The sequence below is a fragment of the Talpa europaea genome, assembly GCF_964194135.1.
Source record: "Talpa europaea genome assembly, chromosome: 7".
NCBI classification, from domain to species: Eukaryota; Metazoa; Chordata; class Mammalia; order Eulipotyphla; family Talpidae; genus Talpa; species Talpa europaea.
In genome coordinates this window covers 102,097,277-102,110,476 of record NC_140074.1, presented here as the reverse complement: position 1 = coordinate 102,110,476, position 13,200 = coordinate 102,097,277, and the positions used below count along the sequence as shown (strand labels likewise).

General features: G+C 42.5%; 1 protein-coding gene and 1 pseudogene across 12 annotated transcripts in view; one reads left to right on the top strand and one right to left on the bottom strand.

The window, feature by feature from the left end:
- The window catches only part of IARS1 (isoleucyl-tRNA synthetase 1), a gene marked incomplete at both ends in the record, with an annotated part of 50,781 nt that extends 40,900 nt beyond the window's left edge, over positions 1 to 9,881 (top strand). For 5 of the 11 annotated variants that reach the window (XM_084237686.1, XM_084237684.1, XM_084237685.1 and 2 more), the window contains 4 exons: positions 3,947 to 4,072; positions 7,206 to 7,349; positions 8,332 to 8,484; positions 9,799 to 9,881. In XM_084237686.1, coding sequence (XP_084093812.1) covers positions 3,947 to 4,072; positions 7,206 to 7,349; positions 8,332 to 8,484; positions 9,799 to 9,881 — 506 coding nt within the window. Of the gene's footprint in view, positions 1 to 3,946; positions 4,077 to 7,188; positions 7,350 to 8,331; positions 8,485 to 9,798 lie in introns of all 11 variants that reach the window. The other 6 variants (XM_084237687.1, XM_084237682.1, XM_084237681.1 and 3 more) reach the window with 5 other exon arrangements.
- On the bottom strand, positions 3,073 to 3,558 carry LOC311172644 (NELL2-interacting cell ontogeny regulator 1-like; annotated as a pseudogene). Its single transcript has one exon. The product of its transcript is annotated as an NELL2-interacting cell ontogeny regulator 1-like (transcript).
- Positions 9,882 to 13,200: the final 3,319 nt, after the last annotated feature.

Genomic DNA, 13,200 nt, shown 5'->3' with positions numbered 1-13,200 from the left:
CAGCCGGGGATCGAACCGGCGCCGCAGAGGCCGCGGGCAGCTTCGCAACCCAGCGCTCAACCGCTGCGCCACCGGGGAGGCCCAAGATAACTTTTAATTATCCTGAAAATGAATCCACAAAAATAAATGATTGGACTTACACTTCTAGAAGATGGAGAATTATATATGATTCTCTATTCCTCCCACAAAGTGTATTATATATAAAAGCAAACATTAGTAGACTCCAAGCTGAAGGGGAAAAGACAAAGCAGTTAAAGTTCATAGTACCAACCAATAAATACATGTAAGTTCCCTGGATCTTTTTGCCTTGGAGCTGAAGAAGCCAAAAACCCGAAAATACCAAAAAACACAAAATTTCGCCAACACAATCCTGCTCTTTCTAGACAGGATCAGAGGGAACAGCCAAGACTGAAAACTTTTAAACATTAACTATCTTACTCCATCCAAACACAACAAAAGAAACTATAGCCCCGCTGCCATTTACACCAGCAAAGGCCACCTGGGGATCCTACACTTTCACCCTGAACAGATTGAGGAGTCTCAAGCCCTTGCTACCATGGCTGTGTCAGAGAAGGCCAAGTAGTAAGCTGGGTCTTTTCACCCTGCATAGGTGGTAATGATCTTTTCTCCCTAGTAGCGTCCGTATAGACCACCTGGAGAGCTTGGACTACCATTCTTTTAGGCAACACAAGGGCATCTATCCTTGCCACCACTGCCCAGCACTACCCCACCACCCCAAGAGGTGTCATTATAGACCACGTGGGAGCAATATTGAGGCACCCCTATTGTTCAAAACCAGGGAGATACCAACAGAGGCATAGAGGATAGTGGGAACTTCTCCTCATCCCTCCAGCAGTAACAAGGAGTCTTGACTTCAGTACCAGTGGAAGGTGAATAAGAACCCCAATTTCTCCCAACAGGAATTAATGAAGCAGTGCTCCTTCCCCTACCAGTGACATCAAACAAAGTCAGCTAAAATACAGGGTTTAGATAGGAACCAGAATTTCATAATACCTAAATATGTCCAGGTTTTTTTTATTTATTTGTTTGTTTGTTTGTTTATTTTTAAAGATTTATTTATGCATACGAGAACTGGGGTACAGGCCAGAGGTGCGGAGTGTGGAGGGCAGTGAGAGGACTCACCAGAGACAGAGTGAGGAACAGAACAGGCAGACTGACTGAAATACACTGCTGAGGGGAGCAGCAGGTGAGACAGGAGAGGTCTGCTGTACCATGTGGGTTAGCTCCCTGGCCGTCTGGGGATCGAACTCGTGCTGCAGAGGCTGTGCTTAACTGCTTGCGCCACCAGGGAGGCCCATGTCCAGGTTTTAATTGAAAAAGACTCATCATATCAAGAACTGGTAGGAACTTGAACTAAATGAAAAAACAGCCAATACATGTGAACACCAGGATGACAGACTTGTTAAAATTATCTGAGAATTTAAAGCATCCATAGCAAAAGTGCTTCATACATCAATTACAGTCAAAACCAATTAAAAATAGAAAGCCTGGGGCCTCCCCAGTGGCGCAGCGGTTGAGCACTGGGTTGCGAAGCTACCCGCGGCCTCTGCCGCGCCGGTTCGATCCCCGGCTGCTCCCCGGCCACCAGAGGAGGGTCCCACATGGCGCGCAGACCTCTCCTGCCGCCCGCTGCTCCCCTCAGCAGTGTACTTCGGTCCTTCTGCCTGCTCTGCTCCCTGCTCTGGCTCTGGTGAATTCTCTCACCCTCCCGCACTTCTGACTGTACCCAGTGCATGTATAAACAAAAAAAACAAACAAACAAATAAAACATGCCTCTAAAAAAAAAAAAAAAAAAATAGAAAGCCTGCACAAAAAGACAGAAGATATGAAGAATCAAATGAAAATCTTAGCACTATAAAATACAAAGACTCAGGGTATGGGCTTAACAGCAGAACACCGTGCTCATGCCACTCAGCAATACAAAGGAATGAATTGTTGATTAACATGACTGCCTGGGTGAATCTTTACATATTTATTCTGAGTGAAAATATTCAATCCCTAAAAATCATATACTGTATGTTTCCATTATGTAATATTAAGTAGAAAGTAGGGGCAGGAAGGGCAATGCAAGGCTTTCTTATGGCAGTGAAGTTATTCTGTACTTTGCTGTGTCAGGGGCAGTATCTTAGTTGTGGTGCAAACTGGGTAGGGGGCTCATGGATATCTCTTATTTTGTATAACTGCATGTCATTCTGAAGTTATCTTAAAATATTTAAATAAATCAATAAAGTAAACATCTGTAATTGGATCTAAAATAGAGGATCAGTCAACATTGAGGGCCACTTGAGAACATTTTTAAAATAATGATAGGGCATCCCCTGGTGGCGCAGGTGGTTGAGCACCACACTGTGAAGCTGTCTGCAGCCTCTGCAGCATCGGTTTGGTCCTAGATGGCAGGCGAGGGTCCCACATGGTGCGGCAGACCTCTCCTGTCTCGCCCTCTGCTCCCCTCAGCAGTGTATTTCGTCAGTCTGCCTGTTCTGTTGCCCACTCTGTCTCTGGTGAATCCTCTCACCCTCCAGCGCATCTGGCCTATACCCCAGTTCTTGTATAAATAAATAAATAAATCTGTAAAATAAAATAAAATAATGATAAAATAGTATTTTTAGCCAGTCTGAGTTCTTGGGATTCATAAATATCATAATGAAGGTGAAAATATAAAATAAGGGCCTCCATGGTGGCGCAGGGGTTAAGGACAGCACTATCAAGCTTTTGCCAGCCACTGCAGCCTGAGTTCGATCCTGGCCGGCCAGGGAGCAACCCATATGGTGCAGCAGACCTCTCCTGCCTTGCCCAGCTGCTCCCCCCTGCAATGTATTTCAGTGGATCTGTCTGTTCTGCTCCCCACTTTCTCTGGTGAATCCTCTCACCCCCCCACACCTTTGGCTTACACCCCAGTTCTTATACGCATAAATAAGTAAATCTTTATAAAAAAAGGATTATAATGAACAGTGCATTCTAAAAAAATATTTATATAAAGTAAAAATAAAGGTTATAAAGACGAAAGTTAGTACCTGATAGTTTCTTTCCTGGAACATGTCTGCCAAAAATTGCCAAAGCACATTCTAAGATTGCGTAGAGTGTATGCTTAAAAAAAAAAGAAAGTAAATAATGAGTCTCCTTGTATCCCTTTGGCTTTTCATTCAAATCTACCTTTTTTTAAATTTAATTTAATTTTTTTTTTTTTTTTTTTTTTTTTTTTTTTGGCCGGGTCATGAGTTTATTGACGGGGCAGGGCTGCGCGGTCCTCAGCTGCCGGGGGGCCAGCAGGCACACAGGGCCCAGCGCTCAGCTTGCAGGAGGAGGGTCTCGGTCCGTGAGTCCAGGCTGTGGGCCGTCCTGCGCAGGTCCTGCAGGGCGCGCTGCATGAACTCGAACGCGTGGCAGTCCACGCATGGGCGGCTCTGCGCGGGGACGGCGCTCCCGGCGTGGGGCTCGGCGCGGGCCCGGGCGCTCAGCAGCAGCAGCAGCAGCAGCAGCAGCAGCGGCCCCTGCGGCGGCGACGGCGGGGGGGCGGCGCGCGTGCGGGGGCGCCATGTCCTGGGGAGGAGCGGCCCCAGCCGGGGGTCAGCGCGCCCCGCGCCGCGAGCCCGGCCCGCCCCCCGCCTAATTTTATTTTATTTTTAAAGATTTATTTATTTATACAAGCACTGGGTACAGTCAGAAGCGTGGGAGGGTAAGAGAATTCACCAGAGTCAGAGTGGAGAGCAGAGCAGGCAGACTGATGAAACACACTGTTGAGGGGAGCAGCAGGCGGCAGGAGAGGTCTATGTGCCATGTGGGACCCTCACCCGGTGGCCGGAGATCGAACCGGCGCTGCAGAGGCTGTGGGCAGCTTCGCAACCCTGCGCTCAACCACTGCGCCACTGGGGAGGCCCCGAAATTTACCTTTTTTTTAATGTTACTTATTTTTGTGGCTTTTTAGGTGGAGTGTTGCTTCTGGAAAATCCAAAAGGTGACAATAGGTTGGACCTTTTAAAACTGAAGAGTGTTGTTACTAGCATTTTTGGTATAAGAAATACAGAGTTGGCGATTTTTCATGGGGAAACAGGTATGTGGAAAGTTGAAATATATCCATATAGTTTTGACATGAGGTGGATGGGTAAAGATCTTAATTTGCTGCCATGATCTTTGCCTTTTTTGACTTGAGTCAGGACTGGTCTCTTGAGCAGTGCCTGCCTTCAGTGTCTCTGTGCCTCCTTATTGTGTGATACGGCTGTGAAAGAACATGAATTTACTAAAAGATGAGGTTCTAATCCTGTCCCCTTACCTATTAGCTACGTGGTAAATTCTATACTTCATATACTTCCCTAGTGAATATTAACTTTATTAAATATTGTTCCTGCATCTTGCTAAATCCTGATTCTCATTAAGAGAAGCCTACGTAAAATTCTGAAGAATTTTAAGTCATTATCTCCCACTATTATGAGTTGAATTTTGACCATCCTTCCCCTCCCAACCCACAAAAGACATATGTTTTAAGTCTAGCACCCAGTATCTCAGATTATGGCTTTCTCTGGAAATAGAATATAAATGCAAATGCAGATGTATTAGTAAACCTGAGGTCATACTGCAGTAGGGTGAACTCCAGTGTGACTGGTATCATACTTTTTTAAGAATATGGCTATGTTGGGCCTCCCTGGTGATGCAAGGGGTTAAGCACAACACTGTGAAGCTATCCGCAGCCTCTACAGCATGAGTTTGATCCCTGGCCAGGGAGTTACCCATGTGGTGCCCCAGACCTCTCCTGTCTCGCCCACTGCTCCCCTCAGCAGTGTATTTCAGTCAATTTGCCTGTTCTGTTCCCCACACTGTCTCTGGTGAATCCTCTCACCCCCTGAACCTCTAGCCTGTACCCCAGCTCTTGTATGCATAAATAAATAAATCTTTTTTTTTTAAAAAAATGAAGATGGCTATGTGAAGACACAGACAGGGAGAATGCCATGCAATAATGATGTCAGGCATTGGAATTATGCAACTAATAAATTGCTAGCATCCTTGAGGGCTAGGAAGAGGAAAGGGAGGATTCCTCTAGAGGTTTCAGAGGGAGCATGGCTCTAATACAATTTTAGACTTCTCTCTTCTAGAACGTGAGACAATAAATTTCTGTTGTTCTGCCCAGTTTGTGACATTTTATTATGGCAACTGTAGAAAAATAACACCTTCCAAATGTAATGCTCATTTTCTTAAATTTTTTAATAGCTTAAATGGTCAGTAAATAAAGGGAAAACTGGCCCTTCCTAGTGGCACAAGGGGTTAAGTCTCAGCATTATGAAGCTGTTGGCAGCCAATGCAGCACAAGTTCGATCCCCAGCCAGGGAGCTAACCCACATAGCACAACAGACCTCTCCAGTCTCACCCACTGCTCCCCTCAGCAGTGTATTTCAGTCAGTCTGCCTGTTCTGCTCCCCACTCTGTCTCTGGTGAATCCTCTCACACCCCCCACCCCACCTCTAGCTTACACGCCAGCTTTTGTATGCATAAATAAATAAATCTTTAAAAAATAAATAAAGGGAAAACTGCTGAACAGCAACAGTAATCAGGAAAATACAAGATAAAACCAGTCAGATACTATTTAATTTATGTCACCAGATTGATAAAATCTAGAAAGATTTCACTGTATCAAATATTAGTACTAGTGCATAATAGAAACTGGAATTCTCTGCCTAATTATAAATTAATAAACTCAGTGTGAAAACCCATTTACCGGGCCTCCCCGGTGGCGCAGCAGTTGAGCGCTGGGTTGCGAAGCTGCCTGCAGCCTCTGCGGCGCCGGTTCGATCCCCGGCTGCTCCCCGGCCACCAGAGGAGGGTCCCACATGGCGCGCAGACCTCTCCTGCCGCCCACTGCTCCCCTCAGCAGTGTACTTCGGTCCTTCTGCCTGCTCTGCTCCCCGCTCTGGCTCTGGTGAATTCTCTCACCCTCCCGCGCTTCTGACTGTACCCAGTGCATGTATAAACAAAACAAACAAACAAACCAGCAAAACAAATAAATAAAGCATGCTAAAAAAAAAAAAAAAAAAGAAAACCCATTTACCACTGTATCAATTAGGGGTGAATAAGGGAAGCAACAGTAATGTGAGAGAAACTAGGAAAATAGATCGGAAAGAAGGTGGTTAGTGTCTGAGAAAAATTTCACCAGAATTCACCAAGGAGAGCTGGTGCATAAGTCAGTGGACAGTTCAGGACTCTACTTGAAGTTACTGCACAATGAGAAGCAGAAAACTGCAAGGGTGCATATCCAGTAACAACAGTCATTGACTTGCAGAAGTATCTTTGCCAGTGAGTGCTCAGTGTTTCTGGCCCAGAAATTGGCCAAGTCTATGGATGGGTGTGGGCTGCTGGCTGCACTTGATCCAGCACAACCATGAAAAGCTGAATGATGCCTGGGCCTCCACATTGTTCTTTCTTTAAAAAAAAAAAAAATTATTTTACCTATTTATGCATACAAGAACTGGGTGTAGTCCAGAGGTGTAGGGAAGGGAGTGCAGGGTAGGGTGAGAGGATTCACCAGAGACAGAACGGGGAAAAAATAGGCGGATCCACTGAAATACCCTACTGTGGGGAGCAATGGGCAAGACAGGAGAGGTCTGCTGTGCCACGTGGGTTAGCTCTCTGGTCAGGGATCAAACTCATGCTTCAGTGGCTGCCAATAACTTCATAGTGCTGAGATTTAATCCCTTGTGCTACCAGGGAGGCCCCCCACTTTAATATTTCAAACAAAGCTTGTAACTAAACTCTCCCAAATCTTGTGGTCCAAATCCAGGCCAGGCAGAGATTTCTGCAAAATGCTTTTAGCTTAGCTAAGTTAACATAGAGTAAAACCACCATAGCCCACCCTTGTGATTTGGGTATCTACACATGGCAGATCATCCATTCAGCTGGCCCTTGTATTGCTGAAAACATGCTAACCTTGTTGCCTAAAACCGGATGAAATGTCACCTTATGCATCTTTGGGTTTCTCCTTGCTGGCAATAATGTGCTATTAGAAGTTTAGGAATGGCATACGCTGTAGCACATTCAGGTTTGGGAGTGGATATAGTGCTAAGCCCAGTACCCTTTGTATTCCCTTCTAGTCAGCATTACTGTAAATATTTATGGTAGTTTTATAACTAAATAGGAAAGCGTGAATTACAAGCTCTCAGGTATCTTGCCCTGAAAGAATGATTTTTTGTTATTTTTAGAACTACAAAACCAAACCAACTTACTGAGTCTTAGTGGAAAAACACTTTACGTGACTGCAGGATCAGCTCCTTCTGTGATCAACAGCCCTACTAATCTTCTTTGTCAGTACATCAACTTACAGCTTCTGAATGCAGACCCACAAGGTACGTACATACCCAGCTGTGAACATTCTGCAGGCAGGTTATGGGATGCTGGGTGTTATGCTTTCCTTTTTATGTTCAGCCTTTCTGACTTCATGGATTTTTCAAGTTGCCTTCAGTGTTGTGATTTAAGTGTAGACTCCATGCTACATGGAGCAGACAGAGGCTTATTTCTTTTGGCATATTTTATGTAGACATACCCTCATCCATCTGATGTGGTCTGGAAACTAGATAAGTTGGTTTGGTGAAAATAAAATCTAAGTGAATTGAATTGTATAAGTGCCAAAGCTTTTTAATATTGCCTTATTACTGGAAAATGTAAAAACTGGTACACACCCATACCTTGGCCAACAAAATTATCTCATGTTTATTTTTCTTGATATTTTGGGATCTTCATTCTATACATTTGTTATTTAAGTTTTTACTGAATATTTGACTCTTTACTGAATATCTCTTGCCCACATCCCTGGACTTCTAAATTAGTTGAAGCTTCTTTTACCCTGTCCCCTTTCTCCCTTTGGCTGTAAAAGACTGTGCAGAGGGCCTCCCCGGTGGCGCAGCGGTTGAGTGCTGGGTTTCGAAGCTGCCCACAGCCTCTGCGGCGCCAGTTCAATCCCCGGCTGCTCCCCGGCCACCGGAGGAGGGTCCCGCATGGCGTGCAGACCTGTCCTGCCGCCTGCTGCTCCCCTCAGCAGTGTACTTCGGTCCTTCTGCCTGCTCTGCTCCCCGCTCTGGCTCTGGTGAATTCCCTCACCCTCCCACGCGTCTGACTGTACCCAGTGCTTGTATAAATAAATAAATAAATCTGGAAAAAAAAAAAAAAAAAAGACTGTGCAGAATATTTAGTTAGTGGTCCCACTCTGCTTTTGTGCCTATTTCTGGCTTCCCAAATATTCAACTCTGCCTGTATAGCTGTCTGCAGGTACTACCTATGTTAGGAATGTGAACTCTCATGAGCAAATGCACTGTTTTCTTTCTTCTGTAGAATGTTTAATGGGAACAGTCAGCACTCTCTTGCTAGAAAACCCACTTGGGCAGAATGGACTCACCTACCAAGGTCTTTTGTGTGAAGCAGCCAAGGTATTTGGCCTTCGGAGCAGGAAGTTGAAGCTATTTCTGAGTGAGACTCAAACAGATGGTGAGAAAATTTCTTTTTTTTTCCACTGTAACTAATACTTTTTAAAAATATATATATTTTTTTATATATATATTTAAATGAAGTATACCATTATTTTATATCCTTCCCTTTGAATTCAGATGTGGCTAGATGCAAAATGCCCCCACGAAGGGCAAAGAACTTTTTAAAAATTTATCTTTTTTTTTGAGATTTCATATTTTAACATATTTTAATTGGTTTTATTTGTGTTCTATTTTTGGATGCTCAAATTTTTACCTTTGTCCATGGTGACTCATATTAATTAAATCCTTCAAACATTGGTAACATTTTGCTTTTTGGCATCACAAGATGTCATAGGCTTATCATACTCTTTTATCAACAGAAATGGAATGGCTATTCTTCCTATAACAAGAAGGTAATATTTAGAAGCCACAAATCTGAACTACTGGCTTGGCATTGTTTATAGGCCTTTTTTAATAGACACAGGAAATGGGTGTTTGGTCAGGAGTCTCAGGACATCTTGGGCGGTTCCCAGAGCTAGTAAAATTGAGGACACAGTCCTCCAGCAATCAGCCCAAGATGTCTAACCTCAACTGTGAAGAGTTAGGGTCCAAGGCTATTTGAGGGAGAGTCTACACAAGACCACTTTGACTCTGGCACCAAATGCAAGTTCAGAGGGTTTCCCCAAACCACCCTCAGGTTTGATAGCAAGACTCACAAAATTCACTGAAAGCTATTATACTCATTATTGTGCTTTTTATAGGAAAAGGACAAAAACTAGAAGCAGTCACAGAGAGAGGTACATAGGGTACACCCAGAAGAGACCCAAACAGAGTTTGTCTTCTCAATGACTTATGAATAGCATGTATGTACAGTGTGTTTGTGCTGTACAGCATGTATAGTGTATTACCAACCAGGGAAACTCACTAAGCCTTTGTGTCCAAAGTTCTTATTGAGGCTGGACTAGGTAGGTATGATTGATTCATTGCCCACATGGTAGGTCTCTGTCTCAGCTGATACTATGTGACCCAAAGCTACTACCCTAAATTATACAGTTGGTCTTGATGCTCTTACTGGCTCCATCTACCCTGAGTCATCTTGTGAGCTTAAACTATCAGTATGGTCAGGCACCCACCATGACTAGCAAAAGACACAACTATCACTCAGGAAATCCCAAGGACTTAGAGTCCCCCCAGGAGTTAGGATCAAGGTCAGGGCTCTTTTAGACCAAATTCCTTACTATGTAGATAATTAATTTTTAAAAAATATTCATCAAAATAAATAACACTCATCTATAATAGGCAGAAATTTAAAAAGTTCTTCTTTCTCTTACAGAAATTACTGAAGAAATCCCCATGAAGACTTTGAACACAAAGACCGTGTATGTTTCTGTATTACCAACAACAGCAGAGTTCTGACATATTCAGTGTGGCTCAGTCAACCTTTACTTGGTTTGTACCTGTTCACAACAGAGATTCACACACACACAAACACAGATGCATTGGAAATACCCCTTTGGATACGTGTATGATACTCTGCTTTTGGTTTAAATTGAAGTAAGATGGTTTGATCAAGTGACTTGAGACCTCATATTAATCTTCACACTTTAAATACCTATGCAGTCATATTGAGGAGTGGATACATTGTTACCTCAGCATTATAAATTCAATTCTATACTTGAAAATCCTAAGTATAGAAAAGAGTAGAACTAATTTAAATGGTATAGATATGTATGTATACATACATATTTTCTGTGTCCTTTTTAAAGAGACCTCTTAAAGGAACAGATCTGTTGTATATTTTCCACTACTTGGATTTTCCTGAGTTATTTGGTGGAATGTTTAAGTTTTAGTAAATCAGAACAATAAACAAAACTTTCTCTCAGATTATGTGTTAGGTGTTAATTCATCCTCTCATAGTGCAATGAATTGTGAAATTGTTAAAGAATGCAAAAGCTTAATAGTGACTTCTGTGTTAAGATAGTGGACTAAACATCTAATTTCTTTCTCTAATCCAAAATCCTGTATGTCAAAGAAGCAAATGTCAAGACAAAAATTAAAAGTGCAAGAATTTATTGAAGAAAACACACATGAAGGGTAAAGGGGAGAGGAAGCAGGCACAGGTAGAGTCTTCAGACTATGATTTGGACTGATACTTGTGAAAGGGAAAAAGAAACAAGGAAGATTAATTAGAAGAAATCTAGACTTAGGGCAACTCTGAGAAAATCTTGGTTAGGCCAGTTAGAGCCAGCCACCAAGTAAGGATTCTTTTAGAAAGAATTCTTTTAGAAAGAGTTGGGCAGAAATTACCTTATTTTGTACCCCTGTCCTGCTCAGACATTGACTTGGAGCAGCCCAAGTAGAGTGGTCTTGGCACAAATACCTTAGTGGATCTGAAAGTGCAGTAGCAGGAAGTTGTCATCCAACTACCTTTTTATATCAGATTCTCTGAAGGAGAGACCTGAATGGTACATCTCTACCAAATGCATTGAGCCCAAACAGAAAATAAAAGTGTTCATGAGGAAGTGAGCAAATTGGAAGCCTTGTACACTGTTGATAGGAATGTAAAATGGTGCTGCTGCAATGGAAAACAGTATGGATATTCCTCAAGAAATTAAAAATAAAATTACTGTATCATCCAGCAATCCCACTTCTAGGTGAATACCCAAACAAATTGAAAGGAGGGTCTTGAAGAGATACATGTACACCCAGGTTCATTGCCACATTATTCACAACAGCCAAGAGGTGGAGCAGCCAAATGTCCATTGAGGAATGGATAAAGAAAATGATTTGTATATATAAAATGAAATATTAATCAATCTTAGAAGGATGAACCTTGAAAATATTCTGCTAAGTGAAATAAGCCAGCTACAAAAAAACAAATACTGTATGATTCTACTCACCTGAAGCACCTAGAATAGTCAGCTTATTTAAACAGTAGGATGATGGTTGTGAGGGTCCTGGAAAGGGAGAAATGAGAAAACTGTTCAATGGAAATAGCTTTAGTTTTGTAAGAAGAAAAATCTTAGAGGTCTTTTGTACAATAAGAACTATGAACCATATCCTTAAATAATGTGGGCTTGTTAAAGAGACTGAAGCCAAACTGAAAGAACTTCCATTGGCCAAAGCCAGAAAAATATGAACCAAAACAACCAGTATTATTTCCATGGATCCATACTGATATAAATGTTGAATATATACAGAAGAGACAAATCTCTTATGTAATTCAAAATAATTTATGTAGATATTCTCCCTCAAGGACATGTACCTTAACTCCCCATACATTGAGAGTGTACTGATTTGTGACTTCCAAAGAAGTCACTGCTGTGCTCTTTCCAAGAACCTATAACCCCAGTCTAACCATAAAAAAAAAAAAGACCCAAACTGAGTGACAGTCTACAAAGTGCTTGATTGTTTAAAACTGTCAGGATCATCAAGGGATGTTTGAGGAACTCAGAATAGCAGAGACAAAGCAGAAAAAGAATAAATGTAATGTGACATCTTGAATGTGATCCATGAGCACAAAATGGTCTTTGAGGAAGAACTAGAGATCTAAATAAAGTGAAGCTTAGTTAACAGTATTGTATCAATGTTAGTTCATTAGTTTTGAAAAATGTACATATAAATGTAAGATGTTACCAAGAGAGTAAACTGGGCATAGGGTAATGGGAACTCTACTATCTTTCTATAAATCAAACTTCTAAAATTAAAAGTTTAATGACAAAATTAAAGTTCATTTCTTAAAAAACCAAAAAAAGGAAGGTAGTTCAAAATGCTAGCAGGGCCTCCCTGGTGGTGCAGGGGTTGAGCCCAGTGCTGTGAAGCTGTCTTCAGCCTCTGCAGCACAGGTTTGATTCCTGGCTACCCAGCGAGATACCCACATGGCGTGGCAGACCTCTCCTGTCTCACCCGCTGCTCCCCTCAGCAGTGTTTTCAGTCTGTCTGCCTGTTCTACTCCCCACTCTGTCTCTGGTGAATCCTCTCACCCCACTGCACCTCTGGCCTGTACCCCAGTTCTTGTATGCATAAATAAATCTTAAAAAAAAAGAATTATGTCTAAGTACAAAAAGAATGACAAAGACAAATATTGGACATTTACATAGCAAAATACCTATTGAAAACTAGTAGACGCTAATAAATGAAGTAATGTTTCTGAGGTTAAAAGTAGTGGACAGTGCCTGACCCAGGTGCTCTGCAAGGACAACTACAGAACAGAGGCAGGGAGGCTGCAAATCACTAATCAGGAAAAGCCCCTAACTTTCTAAAAGCTCATAGGTCTGTGATTGTGAATGAGGATGATTTAAAGGGAATAGCACAGGAACACGCTGTACTAATAAGCATTAAAAACTCCAGTTGTGACCAGGGTATCAACAGAATCCCTTCCAACTGATCCTGATAAGTGACCAACCCCCAGTCTCTGTCACTGACCTCACCAGATGCTCATCATTGAACCTGTGGATCCTCCTCACTAAATTTCACCAACCTGTTATTACAGTCACAGAGCGCTCACTACTGAACTGAAAGAAACCATCGTTAACCTCACAGACTTGTATCACTGAGGCCCATAAAGCAACATTACTATTCTACAGAGCCCATATCCCCGCTCAATAGAGTACATAGAGCCGCGTTACTGACCCCACATCCCCCTAACTGATATGACAGACCCGAGTCACTAGGGACAGTGAACCTTACTGAGCCCACACTGAACAGGGGTCGCACCAGTGAACCCCAGACACAC